The 22,219-nt window shown below is 41.4% G+C and overlaps 1 protein-coding gene across 5 annotated transcripts in view; it reads right to left on the bottom strand.

Moving 5' to 3' along the window:
• LOC131239940 (ALBINO3-like protein 1, chloroplastic) overlaps positions 1-22,219 on the bottom strand; it is a 96,036-nt gene that overhangs the window by 72,612 nt on the left and 1,205 nt on the right. Inside the window, exon 1 of one of the 5 annotated variants that reach the window (XM_058237886.1) lies at positions 656-697. The exons of the other annotated variants lie outside the window; for them this stretch is intronic. Within the exon in view, the coding sequence (XP_058093869.1) occupies positions 656-682 (27 nt within the window). The 5' untranslated portion in view covers positions 683-697. Of the gene's footprint in view, positions 1-655; positions 698-22,219 lie in introns of those variants that run through there. 5 annotated transcript variants of the gene reach the window in all.

Genomic DNA, 22,219 nt, shown 5'->3' with positions numbered 1-22,219 from the left:
TTAAGATCTCTAACCTGAAACTGAGTTTGAAGATATGAGTTTAGCTTTTCAACACCCTCCAAGTTATCACCAGTCACTATAATAGCATCCATATACACAACAAGAATTATGTAGCCAAAGGTAGAGTGCTTTGAGAAAACCGACTGATCTACTTTACTCCTTTTTAATCCAAACGACACAACCACACTACTGAAAGCTCGTGGTAATTGCTTCAACCCATATATAGATCTGTTTAATCTGCACACTTTCTACGACTCCCTTTGAGCAACATACCCAGGAGGTTGCTCCATGTAGACTTCTTCTTGTAAATCACCATGCAGGAACACATTCTTCACATCCAGCTAAAAGAGAGGCCAATCATAAAGCGTTGTAACAATATATTGACCCATTAGGCATAAGCTTAATTGTGTACACCCACCTACACTTAAAAAGAGCCTTACCCAAAGGAAGATCAGTTAGCTTTCAGCTATCATTAGAGTACATGGGTTCCATCTCTTCATTTATAGCTCTTTTCCAATTTTCATTAACTAATGCCTCCTGGATTGACTGGGAATGAATACAGTAGACAAGGTAAAGGCAAACTTATGATAATTTGCGAACAAATAGGAAAAGGTGATAAAATTGTAGATAGAATGAGTAACACAATAGTGTTTACCTTTCCGGACCATAGTAGGAAGATCATCGGCAACCTCAGGAGACTCAGAAGAACTAAAAACCTCAGTAGGTGTAGTAGCTAATTGAGTAGACTGAAGAGGAATAGTCTATGATGCTTAGTCTTCTCTCCTTTTTCTATAATAAGTCTGCGTGAAATCCTTCTGAGATGACGGTTGCATCTTAGCATCAAATATTAAAGGAAATACACATGACAAGGGAGCTTCCGTAAATGTGGCTTCAATAATATGCTCATTTTTAACATAGAATGGAATATTTTTAAAGAACGTGACATCAGCAATCATAAATTACTTCTTACAAGTAGGGGAATATCACCAATAACCCTTTCGAGTATGAGAATATCCCAAAAAAATACACTTAGGGGGTGTTTGTTTTCTTATTTACAGTTAGAAATAAAAGTAAATAAACAATTATTATTTCCCATTAGAAATACACAGTAGCCGCCTATACACAGTGACATTTGATTTGACTCGACACTAATATTATGGAAATTTTTCAAAATTTTACAGGGCCCACCATGATATATCTGTCTGATCCAAGCCATCCATCCATTGTAACAGCTCGTTTTAGAGCATAAACTGAAAATTGAGGCAAATCCAAAGTCCAAGTGGACCACAGAACAAGAAACACAGGGATTAAACCCACACCATTGAAAACCTCGTGGGCCATAGGTGTTTTGTATCCGGCTGATATTTGTGTTTTCCCTTCATCCGTGTCTATGTGATCATATGAGCAGGTTGGATCACAGGGGGAAAAAAAAAGTGTAGGACCCACGGATGGCTTCACATTTCAACGATGGATGTCAATATCCCCTTGTTTGCTGCGGTGTGGTCTACTTGAGCTTATAATCTACCAAATTTTTTGGCACAAACCCTAAAATGATCTGATAAAATAGATAGACGGCGTGGATCGATCACATATATCATGGTGATATCCACAAATTTCACTTAGTCATTCCCACCCATTTTTTCAAAAAGTAAATTCCGAAAATCAATGCGTAATTACCCTTTGTATTTCATCTCTTCCAAACAATAGAAATATGTTATAATTACCTATTTACCACCATTTACAATGGTAAATAGGAAAACAAACATGCCCTTAGTTGAACGAGGGAAAAGTTTATCTTGACTTGATCCAAATAAATAAGCAAAGCAAGTACAACTAAACACTTTGGGAGGAACAAGAGAACCTGATTGATCAGCAAACAGCAAAGAGAATGGTATTTTACAACTTAAAACTGATGAAGGCATCCTCTTGATCAAATGATATGCAATGAGAACTTTGTCACCCCAAAAGATTTGCGAAACATTCAGTTCTAGCAATAAGGCTCGAGTATCTTCCACCAGATGTCTATTCTTACGCTCAACCACCCCATTTTGTTGGAGTGTATAAGCACAAGAGGTCTGATGAATAATACCCTAACTTTACAAATCTATTTGAAAATCCTAAGAAACAAATTCCAGGGTGTTATCTGACCTAAACATATACAATTTTGCACCAAATTGATTCTTTATTTCATTATAAAAATTCTGAAACACACGAAGGACTTCCGACTTATGCTTTAATAAAGATAACTATGACATCCTAAAGTATTCATCAATAAAGAAAACAAAGTACCTAAAACCTAAATTCCAAAGCATTATCTTACCTAAACATGCACAATTTCTCATTAAATTGATTCTCTATTTTATTATAAAAATAATGAAATACACGAAGACATCCAACTTATGCTTTATTAGATATAACCAGCATTCCCATTGTCGACGAAATGTTGATATTATCGCCAATAATATCGGTGTCGCTAGACTAGCGACACCGATACCCCAATTTTTCGTTTCTCTCTGGATTATCGGCGAAATATCGGAGATATCATCGATAATTTCGTGTTATTGCTGAGAATATCGACTGTAGCCACCAACCACATAACCTATCATGGGAAAACTGTAGCCAATGACCTCTTTTTTCGATAAATAGGTAAAAATTGGGAAATAAAATCGGAAGATCGCTTTAATTTTTGCTATTTTTGTAAATACGTGAGAGTGATCTCGAACCTGGTTGATTGAAACTCATAAGTCAGAAGAACACCTCGATTAACAATGCCGATCTTCGAACATTGCACACAAAAGTAAGAAAAAAAACTCGAAATTTCCCTTTCCCTTATCGATTAGAAGCTCGAAATTTCGGCGAAAATCAGGGATTTTGAGAATTTCCTCACGATTTGGGAATCGTTTAGCGTTTTGAAACCCTCCCTCAAAAATCCCTCTTTCTTCGATGAGAGTCCCCCTCCAAACAAAATTTCAAGTTTTTTTTTTATTTTTTTGGTTTTTTTACTTCGAGCCTTCAATGATATAGGGGACGCGGAATAACTACAGACGAGCTTAGTAGCGTTTGGCTACGTCACCAAGTTTCGTGGACCCCACCATGATATATATGTTATATCCATACCATCCATCCATTTGGTGAGATCATTTTATGCCATGAGTAAAAAATTGAGGTATATCCAAAGCTCAAGTGGACTCCATAGAAAACAGTGGGGACAGTGACGCCCACCGTTGAAACCTTTCTAGGGCCCATCATGATGTTTATTTGAGATCCAACCTGTTCATAAGTTCACACAGACAGGGAAGAAGGGAAAATCATAAATATCACCTTTATTGAAAACTTCTGTGGCCCTCATGAAGTTTTTAATGGTAGGCATTCAATCCCCATTGTTTTCTATGGTGGGGTCCACTTGAGCTTTGGATTTGTCTCATTTTTGGGTTATACCATTAAATGATCTCTCCAAATGAATGACCGGCTTAGATATAACACATATATCATGGTGGGTCCACATAACTTGGTGGCGTCCCTAGATTAACACATTTTTTTTGTATTGAGTAACTCGTACGCTTAATCGTACTGAGTAAACTCTCTTGGGCCCACCGTGAATGTATGTGGTTTATCCACGCCATCCGTCCATTTTTGAGATCATTTTAGTGGTTAATCCCAAAATTGAAGCATATCCAAAGCTCAAGTGGACCACACCAAAGGAAACGATGAGAATTATGATTCCACCATTGAAACCTTCCTAGGGCCCACAGTGATGTTTATTTGTAATCTAAACTGTTCATCAAATCACACAACCATGGATGAAGGTAAAACATAAAAAATCAGCTTAATCCAAGACTTTTGTGGCCCCTAAGAATTTTTCAATGATATATGTTCAATTCACATTGTTTTTTGTGGTGTGGTCTACTTGATGTTTGGATATGCTTCATTTTTTACATGAATCCCTAAAAGTATAGGGTAAAATGGATGGGCGGAGTGTATAAAGTACATAAAATCACGGTGGGCCCTACAAAGTCTACTAAGTACGCTCAGCGTACTAAGTTACTCAGTGCGCAATCCATTTGGGATTCTTCCCAATGAAGTCGTAGGCATGCAACTTCCACGGCTTGGTGCTCTGTGGGGCCCACTGATGTTTTTCTGCCATCCAACCTCTTGATTAAGTCATACAGACCTGGATGAAACGAAAACACAATTATCGACTTGATTGGAAACTTTCATGGCTCCTAAAAAGTTTTTAATGGTGGGATTCAATCACTATTGTTTCCATTGGTGTGGTCCACTCGAGATTTGGATCTACTTCATTTTTGGGACCATGCACTAAAATGATTGTCTGAAACGGATGAATGGGGTGGATTTGTCACAGTGATAAAATTGGGCCCTTGTTACCCGGGTAACATCGAGTGGCTTTGGTGGATCCCCGGATCCACCAGGTGCGTGGGACCCTAACTCTAGGGCCATCTTGATGTATGTGACTACATCCATGCCGACTGCCGTCCATCTGTATTAGAAACTCATTTTAGGGCATGATCCGAAAATTTGAAGCAGATCCAAATTTTAGATGGACCATAGTATAGGAAACAGTAGTAATTGACCATTAAAAACTTCTTGTGGGCCACAAGCTTTGGATCAAGCTGATATTTGTGTGGCCTCTTCATATAGGTCTTTATGACCTTATAAACAGGTTGGATGGCAAATAAACATTCCAGTGGACTCCATGAAGTTTTTAGTTGTGGGGATTCAATCACGATTGTTTCCTGTGGTGTGGTCCACTTAAGATTTGGGCATGCTTCATTTTTTGGATTATGCCTTAAAATGAGCTTTGAAAATGGTTGGGCAGTGTAGATTTAAGGCACATGCATCACTATGAGCCCCACAATCAGGGGTCCCACCCACCTCAGTGGATCCAGGGGACCCACCATGATGTCTGTGTTTATCCATGTCATTCATTCATTTTTTCAGATCATTTTAAGGTATGAGCCAAAAAATTAAGTATATCCAAATGTCATGTGAAGCACACCATAGGAATCAGTGTGATTGAACGCCACCATTAAAAACTTCGTTGGTGTTATAAAAGCTTTGGATGAAGCTGATATTTGTTTTTTCCTTCAATCATCATTGTTTCATGTCCACTTGAGATGTGGATCTATCTTATTTTTGTGCCCAAGCCATAAAATATTCTTTAAAAAAGATGGACAGCGTGGATAAAACACATAAATCAAATGACTCTCCTTAATGTATATTATACATGTTATCCCACTAGACTGATTTTTTCATTCTAGAGCACCAAATTAAGGGACCCACCTAATGGACGGCTTTGATCTTATGCCTAATTTAATTTATTCATGCATTTCATACTCAAGTGAATTGGATTGAAAGGTGTTAATTCAATGCTCGGCCCATGGTTCAAGTAATTCAATTTGTTAGTGGATGGCCCATACACCAAAAATCTCCTTAGATAGAAAATACTGATTTGGGCTTATTACACTGAAGAGGACCCGATGCTCTTTTTTTTTAGTCGATTATTGCAAATTTGTATGCTACTAGGGAGCAAAATGTCGTTTAGATCGGGAAAAGGAGGAGCAAAAGACATTGGATGAAAACATGGACGGCCAATGGAGGGAAATTATTATGGAGTCGTATGCAACTACTGCGGCCAAATGAAACGGAGTAGGGGGTGTCTAGGTTGAAGGAGCATTTGGCATGGCGGTACAAGAACGTGAAAGATTGCCCGAGTGTAACAAAGCCAGTGAGAGGAGATGGGAAGAGTTTTGATTGAGGCAAAGTCAAACAAGCTACAACATAAGGATTGGGAGAGGGATCTCAGGAAGCAACTACAGGGTACTAGACGGGGCTTAGGTGTTGTTGAGGAGAAGCAAGTTGACGATGACGATGACGACGACGACGACGAGATGATTGCATATCCCGATGACTATGTTACTATGCGGGATAGGAGAGAGTTCAGACATGTGACCCACGAGTCTTGGGCATTGGGGTGGGACAGGGAGTAGAGGAGACGGCTCAACGAGACTAGGTCATCGTTTGGAAGCTCCTGACATGAGGTTGGTGGGAGCAACAGAAGGTTTAGGAGAGGCAATGTGGGTGGTAGTGGTTCTGTCGGGCATAGCCTACAACGCACACAAAGCACTCGCGTTACAGATGAACACATTGCAGGTGTTAATCAAAGGAGGCTAAAAAATATATGGAACAAGGGGATCAGGGAGAAAGTGGGGAGCGTCATATCTAGGTGGTTCATCTCGACCCACATACCGGCCAATGTAGCCGCCAATCCTCACTTCACAAATATGATTGAGGAGGTGCAGCAACACAGGCCCAACGGAGATTTTTAGGGTCTACCTCGATTAGCAGTACGAGGAGATAGGGGCTTGGGTACATACACTCAAGCCAAACTGGAAGCAATACAGGGTGACGATCATATGCGATGGGTGGACAGGACCCACGAAAATGTTCATTATCAATTTCATGGTGTACTGTAGAGGCCAACCCATTTTCCTCAAATCTATTGATGCATCCACCAAAATAATATATATATATATATATGATCTCCTAGTAGAAGTGATTAGCGATGTTGGGCCCCAGAATGTCATCCAAGTCGTCACGGACAACGGCAGTGCATTCGTTAAGGAGGGGAAGAAATTGATGAGGAGATACCATCTCTATCGGACCCCATGCGGCACAGTGCATTGATTCAATGCTCGAGGCAATAGGCCGGAGGGACTATCAGGAAGAGCATCGATGATGTGAGGAGAGCGACGAACTTCACATCCAATCATTCGTGGTTGTTGGCTGCAATGCGCAAGTGTTGTGGAGGGGACATCATTAGACCGGGTGCGACACGGTTCGCCACGAATTTCATCACACTCGACAACTTGTACAAGCACCGTGTGGGTCTCAGAAATTTGTTCAGATCAGAGAAATACTTAGAGTGGGACCAGAGGAAGACTAATGGTGCAAAGAAGGTTTCGAAAACGGTATTGACTGGTTCCTTCTGGGATAGGGTTCATACCATTGTCTCCATCCTACATCTGATTTACAGGATCCTACGGGTCGTAGATAATGAGATGTGGCCTTCGATGGGGTCAATGCATCAACTTATGAGAATTATGAAAGAATGGAAACAGGTTGCAATCCCCACCAAGCATCAGTGGGTGATTGATATCATTGATAATAGATGGACCAAGACCCTCAAGCATGCGCTCCACCAGGCTTGCAAGTTTGCTACGTTTACCGGCATTTTTTATCACTTGCACTTGCACTTTAAGCATCACTTTTGTTTGCATGTCAATGCAATTAAGTAAATAATATTTGGATTTCAGCATACTACCTAAATCCCAATTACCATAACAAATGCCGGTGTTGAGACTCAATTATTGCATATTTAACCCTTCAATTATATTTGTTATCTTAGCATTTAAGTGTTAATTCGATTTAATTATATAAGTTTTTGTCATGCGAGGCGATTCGGAAGCCTATGATGAATACGCGATTAAAAGGATGAATTTAGAGTTCAAAAGAAAATAATGAAGAATTGGAGATTTTGAAGTCATTAATGAAGAATTCACATTCCAAAGATCCAAGGAAACCAAGTAAGGAATGAAGAGAATCGAAGATTTGAAGTGAAGAAAAGGAATCCTAAAAATTGGCTTAAAAAATCATATTCGGAAACTCCGAGTCTAAAAAGAGAATTCCTTAAATAATTCCAAAAATAGATTTCGATGGCATAGACAATTTAGGAATTTTGGGCTCAACTCACTGGACAGTTCTGGAAAATTTCAATGGAATCGAAGTTAGTTCGATGCCATCGAAGGTGCAATCGAAGATTGTTCGATGGCATCGAATTTTGCCATCAAAGATGCACAGAGTGCGTAAATTTGAGGCGGTTTACAAACTTTTTCGAGGCAGTGCGAAAGTTTGAGTTGCAGAACTATTTAAAAGAGTCCCTAGGCTATTCCAAATAATCTTCTAGGGATTGGAAAGGGAGAGAAGGCCTAGGTGGAGCGCCAACAACATTCTTCCACTTCGATTTCTTCATGGGTTCTAGTTGATCTTTTTATTTTTCTTCTAGGATGTTAGTCTTATTAAGCTAATCTCTTAGCTAAGGCTAAGGGATGAAACTTATAGTTTATTTTGATGTTTATCTTACTTTAATTCCAGTTTATGGTTAAACTTCCATTGATTTCTAGTTTGAATAAAGGAATATTTCCAGTTTTCTGTGGTTTATTGTGAATCCAATTACAGTAGATGCTTGGAAAGCTTTTTATGTCTTCTTATCTATTTTGCAATTGTATGATCTGTAAAATTCATGATTTACCATTGTCTCATGCGCATGATAGATGGTTGAATTCCCTATAATCATCACATTGGTGCTTCATAAGGGAACTAATCCAATGAAAGTTCAGATTCTATTTTAACCACTGTATCATCCGATTGGATAGGATAGGACTTCGATTCCAATCGAGTTATCTTTGAATCAAGTAGATTAATATTGAGATTGCTATAGGTGGATTCCTGGATCCTTAGTCTTTTATCTTTATTATTTCAAAACTTTTTTTCTAAACCGCTGGATTAAAAACTCAGACCAACCAAGTTAGACTTAGATTAGTTCTAGACCGTGTTCCCTATTCCCTGTGGATTCAACCTCGTTCTCACCGAGTTATTACTATATCGCGACCCTGCACTTGAGGTTGTAAACAGCCGGTCCACGAGAGATGATTTGAAGATGGTTGTCCAAGAGGTGTTTGAAAGGTTGTTCCTTGAATCGCCGACGCAAGCAGAATTTGGTGACCAGGTAATGCAATGAGCAAATTTCGTTAATGAGCATATTTCCTTATAGCCTCTAGAAATATGAGTAGTTAAAAATGGTGACCTGTGAATCCGTGTTTATAGTTGTTGCGGTTTAGGGATGTTAGGGGTACGTTCTCATCCACACTAGCAAGAGCATCGAAAAAAATGATGATGTCGTGTGAGTATAATTTTTAATTTATTTACTTATGTAGTATGGTATATGTTTAGGTAACTGCATTCCTCATTTAAACTTCAAACTAAAACAAGCTCCTCATGGATATATAGGCAAGTGGTGGGCGATGTACAAAAGCGACACACCCGCACTGCAGTTATTGGCAATCCATGTTCTCGCACAGACTATTTCCTCTCTACCATGCGAGAGGAATTGGAGCACATGGTCACTCATACACACTAGCAAGAGGAATAGATTAGCATATGAGAGGTTGCAGAAGCTCGTCTACTGTCATTACAATATAAAGTTAAGAGAGGCAATTACAGGAAGACCGAGACATGGAGGCAAATTCGGACCCGTTTAACCTGAGGTTGATAGGTACCATGGCACAAATAGGTGACAACGTTGAGGACCCACTTTATGAGTGGGTCAAGTCAGTTGATTTAGATGATAGAGAGGGAAGCCCTGCTCCACAAGTAGCCGAGGAAGCAGCGTCTCTTGGTATTGATGTCAACCAGGTAGTAAGCCAACAGAGAGCAGATACAGACTCCTTTGATCCTTTGGTGAGGAGTTCAACACGTTCCGATGAGGGTGAGGAAGCATCTTCATGGCCCCCTCCTCATCAGCAAGTCATAGTGAGTGGTGATGATAAGATTCAACCCCCACTTGACACTGGTCGTGGAGAGGACAACAACAACGACGACAACGATAACGGTGATTAGGGAGGGAACGGAGGCACTGGCGCTGATATAGGTGGTACTAGTGGGGGTGGTGGCAGTGGTGGGGGGTACACAACGGGTTAGAGCCAGCGATTCGTTGGCCGATTCACTGATGAGCAAAACTTTGACCACGCCACTCAGGACGAGGACCATGGATCTCGTCCACCATCCAGGGCGAGAGCATCAGAGCCCACATATTTTCGAGCATCGTTCAAAGAAGAAAGCCGAACGCATCGTGGCTGATGCTCTCGCACGCAGCTTGTCATCTATGGACATCAGTTCAAAGCGGGGGAGCTCTACCTCCGTCCCACCTTATGTTCATGGGTGATATCACGGTTATGGCCATGGAAACTCTGACATTCAGTCACACTCATCTTCCCATGGGTACGAGCAGTCGGCAGATAGTTCTTCGAGTCATAACCCTTTGACAGGAGGATATTCGAGGTACCTGTTCACAACCCCAAGTGCAGGGTTGCGATGTAATAATAACTCTATGAGACCGAGGTTAAATCCATAGCGAATGGGGAACATGGCTTAAAACTAATCTAAATCTAATGGTTTGTCTGGGTTTTCAATCCAGCGATGAATAAAAAGGTTTTGAAATAAATAAAGATAAAAAGACTAAGGATCTAGGAATCCATTTATAGCAATCTCAATATTAATCACTTGATTCAATGATAACTCGATTGGAATCGAAATCCTATCATATCCAATCAGATGATGGAGCAGTTAATACCTAATCTGAACTTTTCATTAGTTTAGTTCCCAAATATTCATCTAATTGCAATGATCGCAGGGAATTCAATCATCCACCATGCCCATAGACGATGGTGAACAACGACTTTTACAGATCACACAATTCCAAAGCCAATAAGATCATATCAAAAGCTTTCACAACATCTACTGTAATTTCAGTCATAATAAACCATAGAAAACTAGAAATATATCTTTATTTAAACTAAAACTTAATAGAAGTTCAACATATACTTGAATCAAAGCAAACTAAACATTAAAAAGAACTACAGGTTTCATCCCTTACCCTTAGCTAAGAGATTAGCTACCCATGAAGAAATCGAAGTAGAAGAACGTTGTCGGCGTTCCACCTAGGCCTTCTCTCCCTTTCCAAACCCTAGAAGATAATTTGGAATAACCTAAGGACTCCTTTAAATAGTTTTGCAACTCAAACTTTCGCACTGCTTTGGAAAACTTTCGCACTGCTTTGGAAAAGTTCGCAAACCGCCTCAAATTTACGTACTCTGCGCATCTTCGATGTCATTAAGACCTTCGATGACACATTCGATGTCATTGAAAATCGTCCAGAACGGTCCAGCGAGTTGAACCTGACATTCATAAACTGTCGATGCCATCGAAGTCTATTTTTGGAATTACTTAAGGAATTTCTCTTGACTCGGAATTTCAGAATATTATTTTTCTGGCCAATTTTCAGGATTCCTTTTCTTCACTTCAAACCTTCAATTCTCTTCATTCCTCACTTGGTTTCCTTAGATCTTTCGCATGTGAATTCTTCATTAATGACTTCCAAATCTCCAATTCTTCATTATCTTCTTTTGAGCTCTAAATCCATCCTTTTAAGCGCATATTCATCATAGGCTTTCGAATCACCTCGCATGACAAAAACGTATATAATTAAATCAAATTATCAATTAAATGCCAGGAAAACTAATGTAATTGAAGGGTTAAATATACAATATTTGAGTCTCAACAGTACCCATATGACTAGCGGCAATACTATCAAGGAGTCGGGGTTCGATTTGATCTGTTCCCTCAAGACCCTACTCAGCAAATGTCGTCGATGTAGGTCTCGCAATACCCACGTCTAGGCATACTCGTACAGTTCGAGGAGGGCGACTATCAGAAGTACATAAGAGAGTTCCTCAATTGGTACGAGCAGAGGATTGACTTGGGAACAGTACTGCCAACATGTTATGCAACGGTACCACATCCAACTACAACGGGATCCGAATGATGATTACAAGCCACCTCATCACTTTGTGGGGATGAAATATGGTCGAAAATATGTACCTTTTGAATTCAGTTACTTTTACATGTCTTAATTATAGTAAGCTTGCATTTGTATTATATGAAGTCATTTTGGTCACTATTTGAGTGATTTCTTACGGCAGTACATGCCTTTTGGCCCCCATTAAATAGAAACTTATTATTTAATGCATTCTTTTTGTAATTTTTTCATTCCCGAATATGTAAATGTGTATTTGGGCATGTCCTAAAGCTTCACTGAAAAATTCCACCATTTTCTCCATGTTTTCTCCTTTTTCCCCGCATTTCCGACTATCGACGATAACGATATTATATCTTTATATTCGGCTAGCAAAACTTGTAGCGATATCGACAACTCGAACACTGGATATAACCATGTCATCCTAAAGTAATCATTAGAAAAGAAAAGAAAGTACATAAAACTAAACAAATTAAGAACTCGGGTCAGTCCCAAGACATCACTAATTTATTATGGACTAATTTAAATGGAACATCATTTCTTGAATCAATTCTATATGGAAAGAGAACTCTATGATGTTGATTCAGCTCGCATGCTGCGCCCTCCAACTTTAACACATTGGGAAGTGATGGGATGAGTGTAGAATCTAGAAAGACAGATGTCTCAAATGATGATGCCATTGAATTTTCGAATTCGAAGGAAGCACTACCGCACCTACTGGTTCTCTCTCCAAGTAGTACAAACAATTTCTCTCACGACCTTCACCAATCGTCATGCCCATCTTGAGATCATGAAACACAATAATAATGAAAGAATGACAAAGAGCAATTCAAAGACCGTGTTAGTTTACTTACAGATAAAAGGCTAAAATGGAAACTTGGGTGCATATAAAACTGACGAAATGAAGTTTGATGCCTTAAGTTGAGCAGTACCAACTCCAATAACATTAGATGATGTACCATTGGCTAAACTAACAGATGTATTTGATGAAACACAATTAAAGGAAGAAAATAGACTACGGTTGTCAAAGATATGGTTGGACGCCCCAGAGTTGATGATCCAAAAGGAAGCAAAAGATGATAAGAGACATGCATTACCTGATTGAGCCAAAGTGTTTGTAGAGGTGGAGGGAGGTTGGATGTAAAGCCTGTTAGTGCACTGATTTGTGCACCTCGTTTATCAATCACGTGAGTTTGTGTGTCATGTACTCGGTTGAACTCTTAGAAGCTGAAGACCGAAGACACAAGAAGACATGGAGCATCGAGGAGCAAAGGACAAGTATATGAGGTGTCTTGGTGACCCTAACCTTGACCCAAAACAACCCTTAGCCTCTAGATGATCATAACCTTTATAGGTAAACCTTGTTTGATCATCCTTAGCCTTGGGAGCCTAATTGGAACATGATAAGGCTAAAAGAGGTGTAAAGCTGCTGTAAACCAAACTGCCCAAAACAGTAGACTTTCAAGGGTTATCGATCGAACCTCCGATCGATCGATTACGTGACCGATCGATCGATGGACCTGCGCGATTGATCGACCAGAGCCGAAATTGTCCGACAAGTTTCTGTCTAGAAATCATTTTGGTCGATCAATCGATAGACTAGTCCGATCGATTGAAGGTGCCCCAAATCGTCTAGCAACAAATTCGCATAATGCTAGATTTATAAAGATCAATCGATGCATCGCCCGATCGATCGAAGGGGAGTTCTATTAATCGAAGGCTTAGATTGATCGATCGGACCTACCGATTTCTGCCCCTTTTTTTACCATTGGAACTTGGTTCCTATATATAGGGCATTCAGTATTTAAGCGTTTTGATGGGGTTTTGGTGTAATAGAAGCTTAGGTGATTCCATCTTCATATCCCCCATCCTAAGCCTCTAAACCAATGAATTTTAAGTCATTTTCCTTGAGATTAACACTCTAACAAGGATTCCAACATTCACCTTGAAGATGTACTTGATCTCCACCTTGTTTTAAATCTCCACCTTGAAGATGTACTTGATCTCCACCTTGTTCTAGATTTAGACTTGAACCCATAGTAAAATCCTTGTCTAAATCCTCTAGAACACCCATCTAAGTGAATCCCCTAGAAATTACAACATTCCCATGTGTTATAAGAGATTTACCCAACCTCCCATCACCTTGGTCACCTCAATGGAGCATCGCATGCAAGGTGTTTAATCTTGGAACTGAAGCAATGGCAAAGCATCAGCATCAATGATTGAGGGAGCAAAAGGGAAGCTGATTGAAGCATGGGAGAGCATCTATTGAGCAACCCAACACGACGCGTCAAATGGGCTCAATTCAACAAGTGTCAATTAGTTAATCCATACTCTCTTTCCTTGTGTAGGATTAAGGGTAAGAATTTGTAATCCAAATTCGATAATTTCTTGTATAGGACCTAAGCTCGTGTAGAGCCAAATTCACCGAACACGGGTGTATACGTGTTAGTCTCTGTGAGAGCCTCCTGCGAGAGCAAACGTAGATCCTTGGACTAGGACTGAGGTTGTTGGTTAGTCGATAGGAAACCAACTAAAGTCTCTTGCGGGAGACTCCGACAGAAGTGTACACTAGATATGTTCTTGTGTAGGGCCGCGGTCCTTGTGTAAGGCTATAAAGGTTAGAGGTGAACCTTATTTAAAACTTCCAATAGTGAAATTCGGTACACTCAAGGAGAGTGCGTCCACCGGGAGTAAAGTAGGAAAACCAAACCACTATACATGCTTGTGTTTAGGGTTGTTATTTGAGTACTCTTCTAAATATGCTTAATGTAATTGTTTAGTTGAATTATATGTATGCATGATTAAATGAATGCTAGGAGTTGATAGGTAGCACATCCCACACACACATGTACACTATCATATATAGACTATTGCTTCGTTAGCATATCATTTATAGTATATGTGATTAGACCCATTATTGGCTTGGAAGCCTTAGTTATTTATCTTACTTAGCTTAATTGGTTAAATAGGCAATTGTGTGTTAAAAAGCATAAATTAATACTCCTTTGGCAATCCATACAGAAGTTTCACTACTTTCATATCTTTCCACTGCTTCTTCATGAGGGTGATATCTAAGGTAATGGGATGATATATGGAAAGCTCTTCCCACATTTTATATACTTTTGCAAAGTACTCACCAAGGGGCTTATTCCCCTTTTAAGAGAAGTTTTACGAAGTACTCACTAAGGGGCTTATCCCCCTTTTAACAAGAGAAGATCTCCTCGTATAACTGATACACCCGAGACATTTTATTCTAAGGAGTACATCTTTCTCACAGTATCTCAGAAATCTTTTGTCATCTTTAAGAATACCAAATTAGAACTCACATCAGACTCCATTTTACTCCACAACCAAGATAAAAATTGGGAATCTTCACGCATCCATTGTCTGTATCTAGGATCAGATTCCTACAGTTTGAGATCCGTGGGGTACTGATATTTTTCATGGGCTAAGAGGAATACTTCGACAGACTTAGCCTATAAAAGATCATTCTATCCATTCAACTTCACACAAGTTATTGCCGCATTGAAGAAGGGTGCTTACATTTTCCCAAGAGATGAGGAACCAAGAAACACATTTTTTGGGTTCCACAATCAATTTACTCCAACATCAATGGAAAACCTTGATCTTAAAGTAAGATTCACACACAACTACATGTCCATAAGAAACATAACATGGAGATTTCTTGTCCATTATTACCCTAAACCATGTCAATACCATTCCCACATTGCACACAACTTTACTAGTGAGAATATTCTACCAAAAAAACTGCATCCACACAACATAAACAAACAATTTTAAACATCACCTCATGAAAAATCAACAAGCTTCCATAATCCATCAAGGCATCTACACTCCTTTTTTGTGAGCATTTCCTTCTACTTGAAGAACAACATAAAAATAACATGTTTTTTGCGCAAAAGAACAACGAAAGGTGCTTCCTTTAAGGTTCAATCTACATCAGTGGTGCACCCTTTAGAGTGTACCAGAGGAGGAGGCGTTGCCGACAGAGTACCGGAGCGGAGGAGTTGTTGTGGATGGACGTTGTGTCCATCGAACCCATTTTCTGACTTGCTACGAGTGCAAGAGCGGCATGACCGCACCCTGACCATAGATTCATGGGTCGGATTTCACACCCTACCACACGGGTGTTTTAGTTTTAAGCGTTTTTGTTCTTTTGCATGACCAGCTCTGCATAGGGGTCATATTTTGTTGAGTTTAATCAACCCTTTTTCCTAGGTTTTGTTGAGTCCCCATATAGATCTAGGCTATATAAGGTAGTTGCATTGCATTGGTATCATCATTTTTACCCTTTTCTCGCACATAGATCTAGGACCATTCACTTGTCATTCCTAGTGTATGCCCACGCGCACTAGTCGTGAGTTCGGTCTCCATTACACCATATACTCCGATCAATTTACCAAGGCTATGGAGGGCTTAACTAAGAGAATGAATCAACACTTTCGAACCTAGAGGGATAATATCGCGCAACAGTTTCCGCATCCGGATGGTAGGTTCACGCGTCTAGAGGAGATTTGTGCGTCTAGAGGCTGGTATTCCAACCGCCACTGTAGGTGGAGCCCAGGCGACCCCCGACACTGGGGTTGTCGATCAGTCCCAAGTTGTGGGCCCTGATCCGCCTAGGGATAGTTTGGGCGCAGACCAGGCCCGTGGGCCTGACAACAGACACGATGGGGTGTATCTATTACCACCCACACACAATCGTGATCTTGTTCTTCCCGCCCAATGGGAGGGCCATGATGGGGTGCGTCATCAGCACCCCCAGAGATATCATGAGCACAAGGACTCTATTTATAGGGTCATGAAGGGCATTAAGGTTGACGCCCCCAGTTTTGATGGGAGATTGGACCCCAAAGTTTTTTTTTTACTAGTTAGCAGACATGGACCACTTCTTTGAGTGGCACGGTCTACCAGACCCACAACGAGTCGGGTTCGCCAAGATGAAATTGGTGGGCCAAGCAAAACTATATTGGGGGAATGTCGAGCGTCGCCGTGAGCGATCTGGAGAGGGGTCAGTTCTCTTTTAGATTGAGATGAAAGAGTTGTTGCAAGAGAAGTATGTTCCCCCCTTTCTTACAGAAAAGAGTTGTTGGATCAATGGCACATTTTGCGCCAAGGATCCATGACGATGACGGAATAAATCGCCAAGTTCGATGAATATATGATGAGGTGCGATGTGGATGAGAACCCTGCTGTAGTTCTCTCCCGTTTCCATATGGGCCTAAGCCCTGAGCTTCAGCAGGAGCTCACGCTTAACATGGTCACCAATCTGGAACATGCTTACCAGGTGGTGCAGGAACTGGAGCACTGTGTGCGCTAGTCCAATGTGAGGGGGATTGATTTTCAACCTACTATGCCTAGAGTAGCTCTGCAAAGAGCGAGACCTCAGGTTGGAATTCAACCCAGAGCTTAACCTGGTACATAGCTAGTCAACAAAAATCGAAGTAATAATATGGTTGGACCAAGTACTAAGCTCGCGATGTCATGGCAGTGCTACTGCTGTGGTGGCATGGGTCACATCGCTGTCGAGTGTTTAAATAAGGGTGGGCGCATTGCCTTTGTTTCCGAACACCCCACAGAAAAAGAAGTGGCAGATAAAGTTGATGGTGACCAGGGTGATGAGGAAATCATTATCCCCTCCCTTGACCCTGCTAATGATGCCGAGGATGATACTGTGGAGACTATCCCACTTGCAGTGGTGAGGTGCGCCTTGACCCAGATGAAGGAAAGCAAAGATTAGCGCAGAACCACCATTTTCCTCACTTACGCCAAGTGCGGAGAAAAGAGTTGCAAAGCGATCATAGACAGGGGGAGCTGTGAGAATGTAGTTTCCCCAGTTACTTTGAGTCGTCTGACGTTGAAGCTAGTCCCTCACCCCAACCCATACAGAGTTTCTTGGGTGGATGCTACATCCCTCCTTGTGACCCAGCAACGCCATGTTTCGACTGAGTTTGTACTATACAAGGACAAGTTGTGGTGTGATGTGGTCACGATGGACGTTGGCCATATCATCTTGGGAAGGCCATGGCTCTATGACAAAGATGTCACAATATTCGAGCGTACGAATAATTGTGTATTTAAGCATGAAGAAAAGAAGCTTGTCTTGAGCCCGCTCCCTCCCAAATCGTCAACAGGAGCGAAAGATGTTGCATCCCCAGGAGGTCCTACGAGTCAAAGGGCGCCTCAGTTAAAGTCTCTCCACATCATAGATGCTAAGGAGTTTGAGAGAGAGACTAAGGCGGGGTCTATGGTTTACGGCCTACTGGTTAGGGAGAGTACACCTGAGGTTGCTATGGGGATACCCCAGGAGGCTCGTCCGGTCCTAGAGGAGTTTTGGGATGTCTTCCCTAATGACCTTCCAAACGAGCTTCCACCAATGCGAGGCATTCAGCATGCGATAGATCTCGTCCCAAGGGCGACCATACCAAACCCCCCTCACTACATAATGAACCACACTGAGCATGCTGAGTTGAAGAGGCAAGTGGATGAATTGCTTAAAAAGGGATTCATTCATGAGAGTCTGAGCCTGTGAGCCGTGCCCGCGCTTCTTACGCCCAAGAAAGATGGCACGTGGCGCATGTGTGTTGATAGTAGAGCCATAAACAAGATCACTATCAAGTATCGGTTTCCCATCCCGAGGCTTGATGACACGCTTGACATGATGGCCACCTCTACTATCTTTTCGAAAATTGACCTCAAGAGTGGTTATCACCAAATTCGTGTTCGCCCGGGAGATGAATGGAAAACTGCCTTCAAGACGAAGTACGGGCTGTAAGAGTGGTTGGTTATGCCCTTCGGGTTAACCGATTGCCCAAGTACATTTATGAGAGTGACGACCCAGGTGTTGTGACCCTTTATGGGCAAGTTTTTAGTTGTGTAATTTGATGATATCCTCATATATAGTACATCCCCTAGCCAGTGCATCGAGCACTTAAGGCAAGTCTACAACGCCTTACACGTAGAAAAGCTCTATACGAACCTCAAGAAGTGTTCCTTCTTGACTTCCTGCGTTATCTTCCTAGGGTTCGTTGTATCGTCGGAGGGTATGTCTACAAACCTTGAGAAAGTCAAGGCCATTGTCAATTGGCCTGAGCCACGTACCATACATGACGTGCGAAGCTTTCACGGCTTAGCTACGTTTTATCGGCGGTTCATCCGTGGATTTAGCTCGATTATGGCTCCCATCACAGATTGCATACGAAAAGGGGAGTTTCAATGGACTAAAGCCGCGGCACGGGCTTTCTCGAAAATTAAAAAGAAGATGACGAAAGCGTCAGTCATGCATCTACCTGACTTTACCAAAGCCTTTGAGGTAGCGTGTGACGCGTCTGGAATTGTCATAGGCGGAGTGTTAAGCCAAGAGGGACATCCTGTGGCCTTTTCAGTGAGAAGTTGAACAAGGCTAAACAACGCTACTCCACTTATGACAAAGAGTTCTATGCGGTTGTGCAATCATTGCGCCATTGGCGGCATTATTTATTACTGCAAGAATTCGTCATGTTCTCTGATCATGAGGCCTTGAAATATTTGAGCTCTCAAAAGTAGTTGAGTCGTAGGCATGCTAAGTGGGCACAATTTCTTCAAGAGAACACATTTGTACTTAAGCACAAGGCCGGAAAAGAGAATTAGGTTGTTGACGCACTTAGGCATCGTATCATGACGTTGTGGTCCATGAGTATTGAAGTTACAGGATTTGAGCAACTCAAGAGTGAGTACTCAAACTATCCTGATTTTGGGATCATTTATGCGTCATTGTCTAGTGACCTGCCCTCAAGGAGTGCAGAGTTCGTCCTTACAGATGGATATCTTTTCAGAGGGGACAAGCTCTGTATCCCACGAACATCCCTCTGCGATTTTCTAGTTTGGGAGCTACATGCTGGAGGGATGACAGGTCACTTTGGTCGAGATAAAATAGTTGCCCTTACGTCTGATTGTTTCTATGGCCTAATCTCTAGCGAGATGTGGCTAAGATTGTAGGGCAGTGTCGGACATGTCAACTGGCGAATCAAAGGAAGCAAAATACAGATTTATATACTCATTTGTCAGTTCCACATGCCCCGTGGCAAGATGTCAGTATGGACTTCGTGCTTAGGCTTCCCAAGACTATTCGTAAGCACGACTCCATACTCGTGGTTGTTGATCGATTTTTTAAGATGGCCCATTTCCTACCCTGTTATAAGACCTCAAATGCCTCCTATGTTGCTAAGTTATTCTTTCAGGAGGTTGTGCGACTCCATGGAGTACCTAGATTCATCATGTCTGTTCACTAGTTATTTTTGGAAAACTCTCTGGCATCTTTTGAGTACGAGACTCCAGTTTTCTTCAGCATATCATCCCCAGTCAGATGGTCAAACGGAGGTAGTGAATCGTAGTCTAGGAAATTTATTAAGATGTCTGGTTGGAAACCACCACAGGACCTGGGACACTATTCTTCCCACAGCAGAGTTCGTGTATAATTCTTCGGTGAACAGGTCCACAGGAATGAGCCCGTTTGAAATTGTTTCAGGCCTTAGACCCCGAGCTCCCATATATTTAATCCCCAAGGCTACCCCACATCGTCCTTCAGAGTTAGGAGAGTCCTTCGCCTAGCATATATATGCATTGCATAATGAGATCAGGAGGAAGATTAATTCTAGTAATGAACATTATAAACTTTCTGCTAACACTCAGAGGAGATTTAGGGAATTTCAATCTAGAGATGATGTCATGGTTCGTATTAGGTCTGATCGGTTCCACCTAGATCCATGAAGAAGCTTCATGCCCGTAGCATAGGCCCACATAAAATTGTGAAAAGGTTGGGGTCTAATGCTTATGTTGTTGATATCCCTGCTACCATGGGCATCAGTTCCACATTTAATGTGGAAGATCTAGTTCCCTTTCATGAGCCATTACCTCTATTTACTAGTCTCCCTGTTTCTTCACAGACCCTCCTTATAGAGGGACCTTGGCCACAGCCTGATCTTCCTGTACCCATCTTACCTTCTCTTCCACCTACACCGAGAAGAGACGAGATGGAGGAAATTTTGGACTCTGAGGCGGTTTCCACTCGCTCCGGGGATTTTCAGAAATTCCTAATCAAATGGAGAAACAGGCCCATTACAGATAACTCTTGGATCACAGAAGCAGAGCTACAACGCATCGACCCCAATTTGCTCGAGAGATACAGGAGTTCACTTTCGCCAGTGGCAAATTCTTCCCACCCGGGGAGAATTGATGTGGACATTAGTGGTGCACCCTTTAGAGTGTACCAAAGGAGGAGGCGTCGCCGACAGAGTACCGGAGCGGAGGAGTTGATGTGGATGGACATTGGGTCCATCAGACCCATTTTCTGGCGTGCTATGATTGCAGGAGCGGCATGACCGCACCCTAACCATAGATCCATAGGTCAGATTTCACACCCTACCACACGGGTGTTTTACGAGCTTTATTGCACTTTCTTTACTTTTCGTCTTTTTTTGTTAATTTTCTTGTTTTTAGGCACTTTAGTGCACTTTTACTTTTTCCATAGCTTATATACGTTGTAAGAAACCCTATTTTGAATATTATTGAATGAATAGAAATTCGTCTTTCCTTCCTCTTTATTTAAGAGATTAAGGTTTCAGGACTGGCCCCTGGGTGTTGAGGATTCCACCCCGATTTCAAGTTTCCTTCTTTCTAGATCTTCGAGGTGCAGGAAAAAGGTAAGAATCATCCTCCTTTTCTTTTGACGACAAAAGGATCGGTACCTTCTTCATCTCGAACCCTTCATTCTTCACCCCTTTCGTTCCTCTCTTGATATCCCCTTTCTAGTTTGAACAGAAAAGAGGGATAGTTAGTCAGTAGGATCAGATCCGAACTTGACTGTGGATTGACTTATGCTAGATCTGGGATATCCTCATATCCCTAGGTCCCCCCTTTTTACTGTTTACGCGATTTTATGCTAAGGGGCATGATCCTGACAGAATGAACTCATCTTTGTTTTGAGATTTACCTAATCCCTTTGATCGGAGACGATTAGTTAATTGGTGTATTTATTTGAATATTCTTTAACCTGATTATACATACATCTAGGGTTAGGTCATCACATGTCCCTGTGTCACATACATTTGTCGAAGGTCCCCAAAACTAGATCCAGCAACTTCAAGTTGAATGGGAAGGACAACAAGGCCTAAACCATTTCTAGATGATCTCTGATACCATGTAGATTTGTATAGAGATTGAAAAAGGAGAAAGGAAGAGAAAAGATGAGAGAGGGAGAAGAAGAAAAGAGGAGATTAGGGTTTGCAAGTCCCCACTCCTCCTTTATACTCGAGTGATAGAAACAAAAAATGGCAAAACTACCCCAAATACAAACATCTGCAATGTCTAACATATCCCAAGACCAAAAAGACTAAGCAACACGTGGGCAGTAGGCTCATAAAACCATACCCAAGTGGGCTTTACCCATAACCATAATCGTTAATAGGGGGAATGGAGAGAAGGTTATCCATCTAGAAGAGAAAACATTTATCTTTTTGGGGAAGAATAATTCTTATCAAATCAACT

Source organism: Magnolia sinica, chromosome 3 (assembly GCF_029962835.1).
Source record: "Magnolia sinica isolate HGM2019 chromosome 3, MsV1, whole genome shotgun sequence".
In the NCBI taxonomy this organism is placed as follows: Eukaryota; Viridiplantae; Streptophyta; class Magnoliopsida; order Magnoliales; family Magnoliaceae; genus Magnolia; species Magnolia sinica.
This window is presented reverse-complemented; position numbering and strand designations above follow the sequence as displayed.